Source organism: Mustela lutreola, chromosome 10 (assembly GCF_030435805.1).
Source record: "Mustela lutreola isolate mMusLut2 chromosome 10, mMusLut2.pri, whole genome shotgun sequence".
Taxonomy (NCBI): Eukaryota; Metazoa; Chordata; class Mammalia; order Carnivora; family Mustelidae; genus Mustela; species Mustela lutreola.
In genome coordinates this window covers 51,841,902-51,860,828 of record NC_081299.1, presented here as the reverse complement: position 1 = coordinate 51,860,828, position 18,927 = coordinate 51,841,902, and the positions used below count along the sequence as shown (strand labels likewise).

Sequence of the window (18,927 nt, the reverse complement as noted above, 5' to 3'; positions counted from 1 at the left end):
TGCCTAACCAGAGAGTGGCAGTCAATGAATGTTATCCAAACTACCAAAATCAGAAAGACATGTGGATAAGGACTGATCACATCCTTCTAACCCAGCCTCTGATCTCTAGAGCAGGTTAGACCAGGCAGGAAACAACCAATGCTACTTAGGTAGGACTGGGTCATGGAATGTACAACAGGCAGGGAAAAGGTGGGGGAAAGGAAACTGCGGCCCCTGCTCTAACCAGAGGGCTTTGGAGTCAGATAGGCCTGGGTCTGAATCCTGCCTTTGCCACCTCTGGCTGTGTATGGCCTTCCTGGCCTCAGTTTTCTTATTTGTAAAATAGAGGCAATGACACCTGCTTTAAAGGTTGTTGCATGTGGAAAATAACCACAGTAGGTCTGTATGTTGGGCAATGTTCCAAGGGCTTTATAAGCATCAACCCATTAGATCTCTACAACAGCACTGTAAAATCAATGCTATCATTCTCAGCACCATCTTAAGGACAAGGACACCTAGGGATACTGATATACTGATTTATCATCTGCCCAAGGCCAATTAGCTGGGAAACTGTGGAGCTGGGTTTGAACACAGGCAATCTGGTTCCAGAGCCCACACTCAGCCATCGTGCTGTGCTGCTTCTTACCATAGTATGTAGCCATGTAAATGGCAAATAATCAACAATAGCTTTTTTAAAAACAGCAATCTATGGGGCGTCTGGGTGGCTCAGCTGGTTAAGCATCTGCCTTCACTTTGGGTCATGATCCAGACTCCTGGGATCAAGCCCCACATCCGGCTGGCTCCCTGATCAGTGGAGAGCCTGCTTCTCCCTTTCCCTCTCCCCCCACCCCTGGTTATATTCTCTCGCTCTCTATCTCAAATAAATAAATAAAATCTAAAAAAAAAAAAAAAAATTGTCTAGCCTGGGGCACCTGGGTGGCTCAATCAGTTAGGTACCCAACTCTTGATTTCAGCTCAGGTCACGATCTCAGGGTCATGGGATCACTGGGGAGTCTCCTTGAAATTCTCTCTCCCCCACTCCCTCTACCTCTCCCCACTTGTGCATGCTCTCTTTCTCCCTCAAGCCTACCTCTAGGAATAAAGCACAGTGGAAATCTGGGTTTGATCCCAACTTTGGATAATTTTTAATATCTTAGGGATCTTGGGCAAATCACTTACCTTCTTTTTCCGCAACTGTGAAACAGGAGTCTAAATACCAGTGTTTTCAGAGTTGTCGAAAAGATGAAATGAGATGGTATAAAGAGCATACAGCCCAGTGCAGAGCAGTACACACAGGTTCTCATGCAGGTTTTTTTTTTTTTTAAAGATTTTATTATTTACTTGACAGAGAGAAGAGAGTGAGTGAGCACACAAACTAGGGGAGTGGGAGAGGGCAAGGCAGGCTGCCGTGCTGCACAGGGAGCCCCATGCGGGTCTCAGTCCTAGGACCCTGGGATCATGACCTGAGCCGAAGGCAGATGCTTAACTGACTGAGCCACCCAGGCGCCCCTCATGCAGGCTTAAAAACAGCCTAGAGAGGCAGGTAATCTCACCGTTCCCATTTTACAGAAGAGGACACTGAGGCTGAGAGAAGTAAATGACTTGCTCCACGACTTGCAACTAATCAATTGGAAAGGCAGGTTTCAACACCAGTTTTAATGCCAAAGCTCCACTTAAGCTGTCTGGCTCCTTTGGGTGACCAAGCATATTTGAATTTAAAGAAAATGAAGAGGAAATGGGTACCAGGTGCCTGTCAAAGGGATACGGCCCACGTGCAAAGTAAAAGAGCTTTGGTGGTCTGCACAACCCCCTGCACTTGGCGGACAGAGCACAGGTTGTGGGTTGAAAATGCCTCCCCTCCCCCCAAAAAGTTATGTTGAACTTATTTGAAAAAAAGAGTCTCTGCAGATGTGATCAAATTAAGAGGAGGTTATACTAGATTAGAGTAGGTCCTAAATCCAATGACTGGTGTCTTCAGGGTGTAGAGATCCAGGGACAGAGGCACAGGGGGAAGAAAAGCAAGTGAGGTCAGAAGCAGAGACGGGAGCCCTGCTCACGGGTGACTATGGCCACCCCCACAGCTGGAAGAGGCAGGGGAGGATTCCTTGGAACCTTCAGAGGGAACATGGCCCCTCTGTAAGCCTCTAGGACTGTGAGAAAATAAATTTCTGTCATTTTAAGCCACACCGTTTGTTGTATTTGGTTGTAGCAGCCCTGTGAAACTAATATTAGAAAATTTTTAATATAAATAAATATAATTTTTTTTTAAAGGCAAGCCCAGCTCCAGGGACAGCAGATCCCCCCGCAGCAGGGTGGCTGGTCTGAGCCAGAGGTCCTTGGCTAGACCTCTCCCCACAGGTACCCCTATTCTTTGCCTCAGGGTGCTTGGTTCTTACCACTAAATAACACAGGACGCACCATGGCTTGGTATATACAAACAAGCCTCTGCCCTCGCTCGGCGAAGAGGGGAAAGCACATTTTGTAACCTTGGTACCTGGAATGAAGGGGGACACTCGCTAAATATTTTAAGGTTGCACTGTTGAAGTAAGAGCGGTCTATGACCTCTGCGGCTAGGGTTTCTGATCACAAAGGTGAGCTTTTCCAGGCAGTTGCCCAGTTGATCTCCTGTCCTGAGACTGACCTCAACTATAAAATTACTCCCAGCATCAGACGACTTCCCAAACCATAAGGCATCCACACTAGAGCACACTCCGCTGAATACTGGCACTTTAGGTAATTTCTATAGCACACAGACTCATGCAAAAGCAATCGGGAACAGAGCTAGAAATTGCAGTAGTGAAAGGAGCAGAGCTGGTTAGTCTGTGAGGTTGAGGCCCAACACTTGGGCTGCTTCCAAGAGGAGCCCCGGATCACTGCAGGCAGAGAGACACAGAGAAGAGCTTGTACCCAGAAGCCAACTTCAGTGTGGGGGAAAAAAAGGTGAGAGACAGGGAGAGAGAGAGACTAAAGCTAACAAGAGAAAAAGAGGCCCACCCAGCATCTCAGCCCTTCCACTAATGGTCCTTCCACGAATACTCCTTCTACTAGTATCTGTAGGAAGAAGCACAGCTCCATTGCATGTCTAATTTTTTTTTTTAAATAAATTTTGGTGCTTTAACTGAGTGGACTGTGCATCACACATTCTACAATATGGATTTAGATCAACCAAGCCAAGGGAAAAGACCTGCCGTGATGAAAACAGCCGGTCACATATGGACCGTTGTAGGCCATATACTCTGGTTAAAGACAAGTCAGTAAACAGAGCTTTGATGCATTACTGGACAAATCCTGTGGCCCAGTCCTCCTTATAAATAGCTTTTTAGCTTTGCTAACCTAAGTCTCCATCCATGATTCTCCCTTCCTACCAGAGTCACAAGACAATTCTTAGGCGGCGTCTTAGGCTGGCCTGTGTGTAAAAGCAAACATAGAGCGTTAGGGACCTGAGTGGTGGTAACTCACCACTGGCTACCTGGCCGCCTCCTCCCTTCCTGCACAACAGGAGTTAGGCAGACTTCTGTGTTAATGTCTAAGCCTGTGGGCTTTCCACAATGGCCTCCTTGTTTTCCCCATACGCCGTTACGTGGAACATCCCCGCCGTTTCCTGGCTTCCTTTTCTTCATCTTTCAAGACCTGACTCGAACGCATCTCCCCTGGAAGCTTCCCCCGACTGCTTCTCCAAGCCTCCTTCCCTAGGGCTCCCAATGGCACCCTAAAGGAGGCTCCTGTCACCTGTTGTAAGGCCCACTGGACAGTGAGCTCCATGGGGTGCTGAGACTGTCCCGATGCTCTCGTGGACACCTCATGCACAGCACAATACTGAGCAACGATGGGAAACTCAGCAAATGTCTCGGGGATGGACCAGCCCCTCAAGTACTATTCGGGAGAAGCTGCCAGAGCCAGTAGATCCAACCGTTCACTAGTACGGCTACGCGGAATCAATCCCTGAGAGGGAGACGTGGTGTGCAGACACCCAACGCTGTGATGGGCACTTGAGCTACTTGGGGACAGCTTTGCTTATCTGGGGCTATTTAGGCTATTCTGGGTTCTTTGGGTTACTTGGGCTGGTGGCCGTGTTCTTTTGAGATGAGATAACTAAGTAGCAGACTGATAATATATTACTGAAAGCCTCAAGTTCTGTAGAACTGGTCCCCCAGCCCCTCCACCCCTCAGGTCCTGCGCAGGAAACACTTACTCTCTGTAAGAAAGACATTTCTGTTCTGAAATTTATAGACCAACGGGTGTGAAGCATCTTGATAGGACATTGACAAAGCTGAGAAGTAAAACTGAGAAGGTGGGAGCCAGCTGGGGGACCCTTAGCAAAGAGAAGTTTAAGGTGTCTGTATTTCCCATCAAAATCCCCACTAGCAACAAGCTAGTGTGAGGAAACATTCCACCAGGTGACTTCCAACACGTACCTTATTATTTCCTAAACATACCTCTATGATATATTGTATTAATTTTATAAATGAGTTTTTAAAAAGAGTTCAGTTTTGCCCCAGATTAAACTGCTAATAACCAGCATATCCAAGAATCAAATTCAAGTCTGTCTGATATCAAAAGCTATGCTGCCATCAAATTCAAATGCAAAAGAGGTCATTCTGATAACCACTAAGATCCTTAAAGTGGACTAATAGCTGTACTTTCTAGTTATTGGTTAGCACATCTGGGTTTGGACTTTGAGAGATGCTGGATAAAATTGCATGTGGAGATTTGTTTTGGCAGGAGGCATACATCAGACCAGTGGGGTGACTTTCCTGAAGCAAGAGTGGAATTTCCAAACAACCATCATAATGCACGTCTAGGTTGCCTCTTAGAGTTCCGGAAACCTTTGTGTGCTCATTATTTAATCCTCACAAAACTCACTGATGGGACAGATATTAGAATTAATTCCATTTTACAAATGAGAAAATTGAGCTTTGCATCGGTTAAGCAGGGTTCCATGATACTGTATTGTAAGTTAGTTGTACAACTGACATTTGCACTGAAATCTTCTATTCCAACCCATCACTGGGCACTGAAGTCATTTGGTAAGATTCAGGGAGCCACAATGGGGCACCTGGGTGGCTCAGTGGGTTAAGCCTCTGCCTTCAGCTCAGGTCATGATCCCAGGGTTCTGGGATCGGGCCCCAGGTCGGGCTCTCTGCTCGGCGAGGAGCCTGCTTCCCTTCCTCTCTCTCTGCCTGCCTCTCTGCCTACTTGTGATCTCTGTTCGTCAAATAAATAAATAAAATCTTAAAAAAAAAAAAAAAGATTCATGTGACCTGTGACCTGTCTTCCATCTGACATTAGGTCAGAAGTCTACAGAAGCACTTTGGATTATGGGGTTCTGGAATCTTCTCAGCAATTATTTCCAGCAGCAGACTTTTAAATCAAACAATGAACTGGGGCGCCTGGGTGGCTCAGTGGGTTAGGCCGCTGCCTTCGGTTCAGGTCATGATCTCAGGGTCCTGGGATCGAGTCCCGCATCGGGCTCTCTGCTCAGCAGGGAGCCTGCTTCCTCCTCTCTCTCTCTGCCTCTCTGCCTACTTGTGATCTCTGTCTGTCAAATAAATAAATAAAATCTTTAAAAAAAAAAAATAAATAAATCAAACAATGAAGGTATTAGCCATATGCATTAAACCAGAGACTGCTCCCTGACTTCCTCCTTACTTCACTCTCAGCTGAGGTCTCCCTCATGGGAGAAGGCATCCTTGTTCTCCCCTCCCTGCTCAAGATGGAGCTGGTTGCTCATCTGTGTGTTTAACGATTCCCCGAACTTCTCTTCAGACAGCTGAAAGTGGACTGAATGGTAGCCATTGCCACCCTTTCCTCGCAAAGATATGTCCACCTGGAACCTGTGAATGTGACCTTGGAGATTAATGAAGGATCTCGAGCTGAAACCATCATGAATTATCTGGGTGGGCCCTAAATCCAGTAACAAGTATCCCTAAAATAGACGGAAGAGAAGACAGACACATGTGAAGGCAGAGGCCGAGACTGGGGTGATGCAGCCATACACACGTAGGACACATGGAGCCACCAAACTCTGAAAGAGGAAGGAAGGACTGCCTCATAACTCCAACAAGGTCAAGGTCTCAACTCAATGAGCCTGTGAGGGACAGTCACAGCAACTCTGCCTCGCAGATCGAATTCAAGGGATAATATATGGCTAGAGATAGAGTTAAGACTTCTGTGTGGAAGGTATGGTGGCAACACACAGAAGACCCGCCCTCCACCCTCCTTGGCATTTGGAAGAACCATAATGATTAGAACTACCCAAATCTTCCATTTACTAAAAACAATGTAAGCACTTCATGAACATGGACATTTCAAGGCAGGTATTATTATTACTTTTTTTTTTTTAAGATTTTATTTATTTTATTTGACAGAGAGAGAGATCCCAAGTAGGCAGAGAGGCAGGCAGAGACAGAGAGGGAAGCAGGCTCCCTGCTGAGCAGAGAGCCCGATTCGGGGCTCGATCCCAGGACACTGAGATCATGACCTGAGCCGAAGGCAGTGGCTTAATCCACTGAGCCACCCAGGCGCCCCCATTATTACTTTTTTTATACCAAATCTACACATGGGGGAGCTGGCTATATGAGGAACTGTGTGATCATGTTTGTCTCGTGGATTTGACTACACAGGGTTTGGTGCCAACTCGTGGCCCAGCTCAGATAGGCAGTCTGGCTTTTGGAGCAGGTGCCAACCTTACTCCCAATTCCAGTTGAGTTTCCCACATTTATTTCCCTTTTGCTTCATTTTTAAACATACTTCATTTCACTCTGCTCCACAGAACGCATTGCTCACAGTCCCCATGAGGCAGTGTAACACAATAGCTTTACGACTAAAGCAAAAGATCCTTCCCCAGCCCCACCCAGGTATGCCATCCCAGCTCCATCTTCTAGCCTCTGTGCAACCCTGAACAAGCCCTTGGAGTCAGGTGGGTGCAAGTTTAACATCTAGGTTTCTGGTTTCTGTGGCTTGGCACTGACAAGACTCTCATCCCAGGTTGGAGCCATTTTGTCTTGTGTTTTAACAAACCTTCTCATGGTGCATGATTTCTAAATGCCTAACCAAAGCATGTTTAGATGTCTACCAGAGTGGAAGAGTACCATATCCCCAGGCCAACATGGGCATCTACACAAGGAAAGCAGAATGCCAGAACTTCCCTCAGCATGAACCGCCCTTTTTTTAATTATTTATTTAACAGAGAGAGAGACATCACAAGTAGGCAGAGAGGCAGGCAGAGGGGGAGGGGGCTCGATCCCAGGACCCTGAGCCCATGACCTGAGCCGAAGGCAGAGGCTTAACCCACTGAGCCACCCAGGTGCCCCCATGACATTTTCTCGGCAGGGCAGCACGAAATATGGCAACTCACTTTAAACAGTTATGCTGGAGTATTTTCATTTAAATTAATGCTATCTCCTTCAAAACAATCATCTTGGGAAGCAACATATTTATTCAAACAGCGCTCACACTGTACTAACATTTCTGGAACTTTCTCAGCAACTGTCTTAACAGTCTGTGGCACTTCCTTTGAAAGTCTTCAGTCATAACAAATTTCATCCTCTGAGAATAGATTTGAACTTTGGAAAGAGACAAAAATTGGTTGGAGCCATGTCTAATGAATAAAGTGGGTGATCAAATCTTGTTACATCGTTTTAGGTGAAAAATGAGGCATGACTATAAAATAATGTGACTGGTTTTCCTAGGTGACCCATAAACCGACTGGCTGAAAAATAATTCCCATAGAGGAGTTTCAAAATGCTTTGAGCACTAGACGCATCACTGGAATAAGTGTACGGTTCCCAGAGTGGTGATTTGGCAGGGTACAAAACTAATTTGGATATATAAGTTCAAATATGTTTGTAAAAAAAAGAAATCTGATTGCTTACACTCATGAAAATGAAGAAGCTATTCTCCTGGAGAAATTTCTCCTCTTTTTTTTTTTTTTTTTTTTTTTGACAGCCTGGTCTGCTTTGGACAAGGGAATCTGCTGAGAAAAACCTAGTGGTGATTTTCATTTTTTGTGTCAGTCCTCCTCCAACCAACCAAAGGCTCCTTGAGAAAGGGGTCATCTTCATCTCTGTGTCTCCAGTGCTCAGCACAGCACACACACATGGGACACTAATTCCACTGTTCTGGACACAAACGCTTTGACTCTGCTTCTCGTCCTCTTGGGACTTCCCTTGCTAAATGTAACTTCTGCCTAGCAACCGAAACTGGGACATGTAAAACCCACCCACACAAATTTACAGAGACCTAAGATATACGAGTGGTTGCTTAGGGCCAAAAGCATAAGGAAATAAGAGGGATTGACTGCTAATACACGGGCTTCCCTTCGGGTCATAGAAATATTCTAAAATTAGATTGTGGTGATAGTTGCACAAGTCTGTGAACACATTAAAAGATACGAAATTGTCCACTTTGAATGGGTGAATTGTGTGATATGTGAATCATATCTCAATAAAGTAGTTTATTTAAAAAGCCCTCCACAATAGAAATGTTTGTGCCTTGGTTCCTTTCTAAGATGGCAGTTGGAATAAATGATAGTCAGGTTCTCTTCCAAAAATCTAGTTCCGTATATAAAATTGTTTCTGTCTTCTTCTCTAACTCTATCACTTGAAAATGACCTCGGGGTTTTCAGCAGATTTGGAAAGCATGTTTGGATGATGAGGACTGCTGAGTGTCCCTCAACACCAGTTATCCCATTCCTTTCAATTGACACCCCCAATGTTTAGCCTGATACACAGCTCCCAGAAAAACATGGATATAACCTAGCCTCCCTTGCTGCGAGAGGAGGCCTTAGACTATGTTTTGGCACAGAAGATGTGAGTAAAATAAATGACATACAGTTTCTGAGAAAGGTGTGCCTTCATTACACTTCCTTCCTGTTACCTGACCTATGCGGTAGGCAGCCATCTTAGCTCATGCAGATACAGGCAACTCATCACGGAAGGCCAAGCAAAAAAGAAAAAAAATACAGAACCCTTTCTACAACAGACCCACCACACCAGCCCAGGACTGCCCACACCCAGTCTATTACAGAAAGAGTTCTATTACTATGAACTTATATTTTGTTTAAGTAACTTATTTTGAGACTTTTTTTCACAGCCAAAGGTGTATGTTAACTAATGATACAATCTGATCTTCTGCACCAGAACAGAACCTAAAATAAGCATCATCAGCATACCTTTTATGCCATGGAAAAACTGTCACCACTGCTACCCTGGAAGGCAGACCACTGGTCAACCAAACCTGACAAATGGGAGAAATTCAAAACAGGAGCAGTTGTTGGCTGCTTCTTGCCACAATAGAGAGGAGCTCAGGCAAGGACTTGCCAATCCACAGGCAAAAATGAAGGTAAAGTTCCACTAAGGGAAATATCTTTGACTGTGGCCTGCAAACTGTGTTGCCCAAGTTCAGTAATTTGTGGCCTTGTAGAGTCGAGATGACTACTATATGTCCCCAAGCTAAGGCAGCTCTCCATGAAGCAGCAGGTGTAGAAGAATGGGCCGTGGCCTCAACTCCTTCCCAGGATTCTTTCCTAGACAATGAAAACTGACTCATCAGCAAAGATCTGATTAAGGATACTGCTTTCTTACTCAGCCTAGCTTTTCCTATCTCAAGGCAGGCATCAGTGATGGAGATGTCCGAGGAGGGACAGAGCACAGAGGCCAGAGCTAAAAGTTTTCAGGCTTGGCGCGCCTGGGTGGCCCAGTTGGTTAAGCATCTGACTCTTGATTTCGGCACAGGTCATGATCTCAGGGTCATGAGATCAAGCCCCTTGTTGGGCTCTGCACCCAGCATTGAGTCTGCTTGGGACTCTTCCTCTCTCTCAGCCTCTACCCCTCCCCTGACTCTCTCACTCTCTCTCTTGCTTGCTCTATCTCAAAATAAATAAATAAATAAAATGTTTTTTAAAAATAAAGTTTTCAGGCTTAAAACCCTATCTATGTGAGAATTTTCCCTGGATTATCAGTATGCGGAAATGATCAGAATAGGCCGGAAGAAGCCTAATAAACTTTCTAAGTAATTACACAGTGAAACAAACCAAAAACTGGGTCTGCAAAAGCAACCCCTGCCTTCATACATCCACCAACTTTCAAGAGCAGAAAGCAGGATACAAAAAGCTGTGCAGATCTTCAAAATTCTCAGAATCTACTCTGCAGTGCCCAGGACTAAGTGAGCACCAAGGACAGAGAGTAAGAGAGTCCCTCCCTGAGGGCAGGGCTCCCTGTGGACCTACTCCATGATCAGGGCAAAGAGTCTTCACTCCCTACCAGCAGCACAGTGTGAACACTATGGCTGCTGACTGCTCTATTTCTGTAACTATGGAAGTATATATATTTATTGGAAGGAACCTAAGCTGCTGCCCTAGGGGGCAGAGTGATGTATTTCATGGGTGAGAAGAAGAGTGGACACAGTTACCTAAACACCCAAAAAGATGCCCATAGCAGAGATTTTTCTACTTGCAACTCCTTTTCTTAAGGTAACAGAACCACCCATTTTTAGCCGGCCATGTGCCTCCCAATATGAAGTCTACATTTTTGGGCCCTTCTTGCAGGTAAGTATGGAAAATCTAATCAGTAGGTTGTGAGGAGGAGTGAGGCGTGCAATTTCCAGACTGTTTAAGGGCGGGGGGTCGAGGGGAAGCTCTGCTCTATCTTTTTCCTGTGCCCACTGGCAGCAATGAGGTTGAGGTTATGGCCGCCCCCCACCCCGCCCCACTGCATCCAGATGGGCAAAGGCAACACCTTTAAGACAGCAGAGCCACAGACCTGAAGGAGAGGGAGGTCCTAAGGACCTATTGCACTAGTCCTGGCCTGCGACACCTAGACGATGGCATGAGACAGAGAAAAATTTCTATTTTGTTTAATCCACTGCTGTTTTGAGTGACAACATCTTGAACTTACGTAATTGTACAATCTTTTGACTTAAAATACAGGCTACATGGTGTACATCAAATTCACTTTGGGAGGTAGTTTAAAATGTCATCTTCTAGAGCCTCCAAATCTGAGCTACGGTGGGACACCGGGCCTTGCCAGGGAGCTCTAACAGAGATTTCAGATATGAGCCGAGGAGAAAGCCACAGGGCCCAGTGCTGCATAGTACACTGGCTGAATTATAATTGCTCTCCTTCTGGTATGTGCAGTGCTGTGTGGAGTGAGAGGGGAAAAGAGTCAGATTTAGATCAGTGAAGCTGAGAGAAAGAGAGAGATACTCTTCCCCCTACAATTCTGTTAAAATATTTTACATAACAAAGGCCATTTAGTGGCTAAGTGCTCAGCTCTAAAGAACAGTCCTGTCCATTCCTTCAACTAACCTCTTTCTGCTATGTACCCACTCCAGTAAAGGGGCCTCTTTTCTGTTCACACGCTCTCCACGCTTCAAGACACAATTCAAGTTCCGTCGCTTCTTTCCCCAACAGAATGTTGTCTCCCTTATCTGCACTCAGCACTTTTTCTAATTCTGTTCTTTGCACGTGTATGTACCGCTTGTGTCTTATCTCCCCCAAAGATTGCACACTTCAGGATGGAAAAGGACAGTAAATTATTTACCCTGGCATTTTTTTTTTTTAAGATTTTATTTATTTGACAGAGATCACAAGCAGGCAGAGGCAGGCAGAGAGAGAGGAAGGGAAGCAGGCTCCCCACCAAGCAGAGAGCCCCATGCAGGGCTCAATCCCAGCACCCTGGGATCATGACCCGAGCTGAAAGCAGAAGCTTTAACCCACTGAGCAACTCAGGCACCGCGCCCCTTACCTTGGTATTTAATACCAACTCCCACTCAGAAAGTGTAAACGGGGGGGAGAACAATCATTCATAAACCCACCATAACTAAAGGACTTTTTTTTTTTTTTTTTAAATAGGAGTTTTACCATATTAAAAAGTGACCCAAAGATGATCCTGTGGCAAGTCATGCTTGCCCCAAGGATATCAGGTTTCAAGTAAGGGTAGCAAGGAGCCTCTACCTAACACCAGTGACCTCAGAGTCCCCAAAACATTCTCTGTCCTACTCAATATTCTTTCATTCCCTTCTCAGAACTCTTAGCTAGAAATATGTCCCTTCACCTGTGTTTGCAGCTGGCCTCATGAAAGTTCAGGAAAGAGTGATCCATCCCAAACAGGAGATAGTAAATAAGACTAAGTTCTCCAAGCCCCACTGGTTTAGTGAGAACCTGAGACCATTAATCCCTGTGTCATGTATTTGATGCCCATTTCAGTGCAGGCAGTATCTGACACTAAAAGGGGATAGTCTGCTTAATGTAGGGGTTCTTAACCCAGGATCCTTAGATCCTACTAGCAAGAGGACCCTGGGTAGAACTGAATGGGGTCTGCGAGTTTGAATGACAAAGCAAACAAAATCTTTATTTAACTAATCTCTAAATGAAATTTAACATTCCCTTGAATTTTGAACTTAGGCAATAAACCACAGAATTATTATTATTATCATTACTAATACCACCTGGGCCTTTATCATCAATAGAAGTCAGATATTTTTCAGAGGTACCTTGGGTGGCTCACTCCATTAAGCATCCGACTCTTGATTTCAGCTCAGGTCATGATCTCAGGGTCCTGGAATCCACCCTCATACCAGACTCAGCAGGGGGTCTGCTTGAGATTCTCTCTCCTTCTCCCTCTGCCCCTACCCCCCTGCTCTCTCTCTCTAATTTTCAAAAAAATCACAGGTATTTTCATAGCATATGACAGTTATCTCAAATATTAAGATTGCAGATATATCAAAATATCATTTATACTTACCTCTATTCTAAAGTAAGATGGTATTAGAACTTCTACTAAATTTTGTTAATGTGTGAGTAAAGAAGCATATATCTTGCTATATCACAAACTTGGTTAACATTTTGATAATTTTATTTCTAACAACTTTTATTTCCTCTGTAATCCTTTGTATTTTATTTATTTTAAAATAAAATTATTCTGAGATGGGGTCCATAGATTAATCAAAGGAATCCAGGGCACAAGAACCTCTGTGAATTGATGAAAGAAAACCTGTCTACTCACAAGTTCTCATGAAAGCATTTATTTTGCCGAAGATAATGATGAACCATCCTTCAAAATATCCAGACATTCATTTACTTGTGAGTTCAAACTTCCCAATTCCTAAGACTGGTCATGTGTAGATCACTGGGCCCAAGAGCAATTTTTAGAGATCAGGAATTGTTTGAACTAAGTTGCCTGCACTGGTATCTGTTAGACTTCTCAGTAACCGAGGCCCATAAATTCCTTTCTCACTGTGCTAATCTGAGCTAGGTTTTTGGCCTTGAACCCAATTGGCTTCTGAGTAACATGGAATCCCTCTATATTGGCTGGGACCACTGGGGATAGAGGAAGGTGGGGACAGAGCCGATACCTACGATGCTGTGTTAATAACTGCATCAGGTTGGGCCTGACGAACTTGGTGTCCCCCTAGCAGCAGAACACTAATAACAAAAAAGTTCTGCCCCAGGTCCATCATGAGGTTCCCCCACAAGGGTCATTCAGTCAGTTTCCAGGTAAGTTGAGACTGCAGGTACTTTTAAACATGTTGTTTCATTTAATCCTCACAAGAACCTCTCCGGGTGTCTCATCATTTCCAACCTTTATAGACCGGGAAGGGGGAGGTGGGCAGGGGAAGGATCAGAAATCAACTAACTTGCCCCCCAGTCTCCAACTCCTCTATTTTTATTCTTTGTGTATAGAATTCTTCTCCTTGACAAGTCCACCTGCAATTCCAACTAGCCCTTTGAGCCTCAGTTCAGCTACCACTTTCAATGTTCTCAGACCCCAAAAATAAACCTCTTTTTTTTAAAAAAAAGATTTTATTTATTTATTTGGCAGAGAGAGATCACAAGTAGGCAGAGAGGCAGGCAGAGAGAGAGAGAGAGAGGAGGAAGCAGGCTCCCTGCTGAGCAGAGAGCCCGAGGTGGGGCTCGATCCCAGGACCCTGGGATCATGAACCGAGCCAAAGACAGCGGCTTAACCCACTGAGCCACCCAGGCGCCCCCAAAAATAAACCTTTTAAGGTTTTCTGATACCTTAGGAAACCTCTTGCTAATGGACACAAGTCAAGACACAGCACAGAAGCTCACAGGCACCGTTCAAAGCTCGGTGGCTTCATGCTGAGATGCTGAGTACAGCTCTGGGAAGGAGCTTGGTGGGGCCACTCTTGCTGCTGGGGGTGGGTCCTTGAGGCCTCTCCAATGGCTCCCTGCACACTGAAGTCTGACCTCTGCTTTCACTTTCACCTTTTTTTCATAAGACCAAAAGTCCTTTTCAGATTTCTTTTGGTTTGCCATTTGCAAAAACAGGCATTTAACGTAGGTCATTCATAAAAGTCAAGTGGCATAAGACAAACTTCCAGAAAGCAGGGGATACCTCTATAGCCCTCCATGCTCTTCCCCCTTTCAGTACCTGGCACATACCTCCAACAGTAACACCTAATGCACTGTGCTTCTTATTCTCGTCTACTTCCCTCTACAATGTTTTTGCTGAGGTCAGAAATATTTTGTATCCTAAGTACTCAGGACAACATAGTAAATGTTTGAAGAGAATACAGGCATTGGTCACCAACTATACATTGGCTTTGAGGGCTGGAATTTGCTTATTTCATTTTTTTTTAAAGCTTTTATTTATTAATTTGACAGAGAGAAATCACAAGTAGTCGGAGAGGCAGCCAGAGAGAGAGAGAGAGAGATAGGGAAGCAGGCTCCCTGCTGAGCAGAGAGCCCGATGCGGGACTCGATCCCAGGACCCTGAGATCATGACCTGAGCCGAAGGCAGCGGCTTAAACCACTGAGCCACCCAGGCGCCTCTGCTTATTTCATTTTTTAAGATTTTGTTTATTTATTTGTCAGAGAGAGCACAAGCAGGGGGAGCGGTGGCTGAGGGAGAAGCAGGTTCCCCCACCGAGCAGGGAGCCTGATTCTAGACTCAATCCCAGGACCCTGGGATCATGACCCAAGCAGCAAAGGCAGATGCTTAACTGACTGAGCCACCCAGGTGTCCTGGAATCTGCTTAACTTAAAGTGTATTCCTCATCCTTCACAATTCAGGGCAATTAAACAAGGACTCACCGAAAGCTACACTATCCTAGGTACTATAAATACAGATAACACCAGACCCTGTCTTAAAGAAGTTTACTTTCTAGGGGGTAGTGTCATATGTAAATATAGTTTCACTGGGATTTGATTAACTATTCTAGAGGTATCTATGAGAAAGGAAGAATTCATAGGGGAATGAAAATGGCAGAGAAAAGTTTTGGGGGAAATTTTCAGAAGATGCTATGTGAATTGATTCACACCAGAAGAGAGGAGTAGGGGGTACCTGGGTGGCTCAGTGGGTTAAGCCTCTGCCTTCAGCTCGGGTCGTGATCCCAGGGTCCTGGAATTGAGCCCTCGAGGTTGGGCTCCCTGCTCAGCGGGGAGCCTGCTTCCTCCTCTCTCTCTCTCTGCCCGCCTCTCTGCCTACTTGTGATCTCTGTCAAATAAATAAAATCTTTTAAAGAAAAAGAAATAAAGAAAGAAAGAAAGAAAGAAAGAAAGAAAGAAAGAAAGAAAGAAAGAAAGAGAAAGAAAAGAATAGAGGAGTAGCATACTTAAATCCCTGGTATGGAGAGAGAGATATAGAGACAGGGAACAAAATCAGCGAGCAGAAAGCTGAGGACAGAAACCTAGGGAACAGCTAGGGTATACGCAGGGCAAGCAGTCCATGAAGGAACTCTCGAAAAGTGTTGAGTAGAATCAGGAGAGTGATCAAGAAAAGGGAAGGAGGACTTTAAAACTACAAAACCAGTAGTGCCAAAGGCAACAAAAGGCCAAATGAAGCCAAAAGAGTATTCAATGGATTTAGCAACCAGAAAGTCCTTGGTAACCTCAGCAAGAGCAATTTTAATGGAGTGGTGGAGGAAGCAGAAGCCAGACTGCAGTAAAGTGGTAAGTGAATGAGTAAAAAATCAGTGTGGCCACTGGCCAAAAAGGGGAAAAGCAATAGGGCTGTAGCTGAAGGGAGATGGGGTTTTAAGAACATATATTTTTTTTAGTCCTAGCCTAATTTTTTCCTTTCCACCCCACATTCCTCCCAAATGGACAACTTTCCATTTAGACCTCTAAAATCCCCACTGTGCTGTCAGCAAGCTCCTTAAGGACGATTCTTGTGTCTGAAGCATCTCTTTATTCCACACAGTTCCCTGCACATGGTATAAGTTCAATCTCTGTGGAATGAATGAATGAAATATATATATTCCACACGGGTGATAAGGAATTGAAGGGCTCTACTGGAATACAGTTCACTTTCTTTCAAGGGAATTTGTGGTTGTCTGAAAACTCAAGAGCACCTTCTATCCAGAGGGTCTTGTCTCCTTGATGCTTTTAAATTTCTGACCCAGGGAGGCAGACGTAGATCGGGCCCAGAATAGAATTTACAGATGACCAGAAAAATAGATCTATAAAGATTCAAGCATCCTTTTATTCCCAGAAGCTGGAACTGGCAGGTCAATGTTAGATTCAGGGTACTGCCACGGCAGTTCCTCTTTAAGCTGCCTGGCTTCAGTTTTCTCACTGGCAACTTGAAGATGCCCATAATAGCATCGACCTCTTCAGGCCCAAGCATAAATCAGACACTGCATGTTTAGAGCTTTTCATAGTGCTTGGCAGAATGATGCTTTTATGTTAAAGATAAAGTACTACTAAAATATATAAAAATATTACTAAAGGGAATGAGTTCCAGAAGAGTTGGGTAGAAGTCAAAGCTTATTTTATTTTTTTTTTAAAGATTTTATTTATTTATTAGAGAGAGACCCAGCTAGAGAGGGAACACAAGCAGGAGGAGTGGGAGAGGGAGAAGCAGGCTTCCTGCTGAGCTGGGAGCTCCATGCAGGGCTCTATCCCAGGACGCTGGGACCATGACCCTAGCCCAAGGCAGACGCCCAACAACTAAGCCACCCAGGCACCCCAAAACTTATTTTAATTACAGAGAGAAAAACTCGTTAGAAAACATTTCTTAAAAAGTGAATGAATGATCAGCCCCAACTTAACTTATTTTATAAATTTACCTTTTCGTTGATCAGGTTTACTGATTTACTGATTTTATTTCAGTTTACTGGTCAGGTTTCCTGATTTACTGATTTTATTTCAGAGTTTCACCTATCAGAGTGGACCTGCCCATAAAGTCAGTTAACAGTCCTTAGCTGGTGGGGAAAGTGGGGAGGGGACGAGCCACGGTGTTGCATTAATTTCCTGGCCAGCCTCTAGGGCTTGCATAAGAGTACCCTTGGGTATGCAGTTTCTGTTCTATTGAAAATTCGGCTCCAGCTCCTCCATGCAACAGATCTAGAAGCACCACCGGTGCAAATACTAGCCGTTTCGAAAGCTTTTGCCCCAGCAACCAGGCCGTGCAAGGGCAGGAGCTGTCCCGAAGCAAACTAGGGTGTGGGGAGCGAGACTGCAACCTCCTTAGCCCCGAGGGCCTCACGCACCAACTGGGCGGGAGCTCCCGCCACCCCCGCCCCAAGGCGTCGGGTTCCCTGCCAGTGGGAAGCGCCAGTCCCAGACAAGAATAGCAGGCAAATAGGCAAACGAGCGGGATGCGAGGGGTTCTGAGCAGGGCAGAGGCCCTCTAACCTTCCCGGTTAGGGTGACTGCACCGTGAGCTGAAACCAAATCTTCAGTCCTCGGAAAGGTTAATGTAAATGTCAGAGGCCTCGGCAGGCGGAGGGGAGGGAAGGGGAGGGGAGGAAAGGAGGGAGGAGGAGAAAGACGGGCGGGGCAGGTGGCGGAGGGTCGGTCCTCCCAAGGTCAAGTTCCACCCGCCCGTCCCCCGGGGAGTCAACCGAGCAGCTCGGCGGAGCCCGGTGGCCGCCTTCCAGCTCACCGCGACCTCCGCGGGGCCTGCCGGTCGGGAAGCGCGAGCGCAGAGGGGCAGGGGGTGGAGACTGGGGCGGCCGCGCGCGGAAGTGGCCGGGCCGAGCGCGGCAGGGGGCGGTCGGGCGACCCGGGCCGCACGTCGCGCACGGCCCCGCGCCGGGTGCACGCCGCGGAGCCGTCGGCGCGTCCCTTACCCCGTTGGCGGCGGCGATGCGGACGATGAGCTGGATGGCCTCCTTCATGTAGAACCTGCCGTCCCCGCCCACCACCAGGGTGGCCTCCTGCCGCTGCGCCGGCTCCACGGTGGAGATGATACTCTGGATGAAATTCTCCGCGTAGTTGGTGCTGCTCTGAAACACCTTCACCCGCTTCCGCAGCCCGCTCGTGCCCGGCTTCTGGTCCGGGTACGCCTGGGTCTTAACCGTCACAATCTTCACCATGGTGGCGACTCGCTTCCTGGGGCCGGAGCTGACTCTGCTAACCGTGGGGCGGCCGGAGCTGTGGCTGCTGCTGCTCTGGGGTGAGGGTTCGGACGGGGTACGGGCCACGCCAGCTCTCTCGCCTGCGCTCGGCCCTCCTCCTTAAAGGGACAGGGGACAGGGCCCTCCCTCCGCCGCTGGCCCCACTTTTCAGGTCCCGAGAGGGGAGGGAGCGCCCACCTCCAGGCCTCTAGTGCAGTGGGTGGAGCCTCTCTCATTTCCCCATCCCACCCCACCGCCGTAAGCCAATCCACTATAAAACGAAATCCGCCGCTCCTCCCCTAACTGGAAGGGCAGAACCTGGGGTAGGGGCTCTGTCCTAGGGCAAGAATTGGAGGAGTGGGAAAATTGGGGAGTATAATGATTTCCTGTGGTTTGGCTAGAGTATCATGTGTAAATAACCTTCTGGAAACCTGTTCTGAGGGATAGAAGTGCCAGCCTTAGGTAGATTCATGACTATTCTTTATATCCTCCAAATATTGGAGTATTTGTATCAGAAAAAGGAGTCAACTCCAAAGGTCTAATTCAACCTGCTACCTTCCGTGTGATTACTTATGGACTAAACCCTTTTCTTGCACACTTAGGGTGGGTATACTGATAACTAGGGTTTATGTTTCTAATCCTTGC

General features: G+C 46.2%; 1 protein-coding gene across 1 annotated transcript in view; it reads right to left on the bottom strand.

The window, feature by feature from the left end:
* Window positions 1–18,497, bottom strand: part of PGM1 (phosphoglucomutase 1) — a 62,338-nt gene extending 43,841 nt beyond the window's left edge. Inside the window, exon 1 of the mRNA XM_059135614.1 lies at window positions 18,016–18,497. Within this exon, the coding sequence (XP_058991597.1) occupies window positions 18,016–18,261 (246 nt within the window). The 5' untranslated portion in view covers window positions 18,262–18,497. The remainder of the gene's footprint in view (window positions 1–18,015) is intronic.
* Window positions 18,498–18,927: the final 430 nt, after the last annotated feature.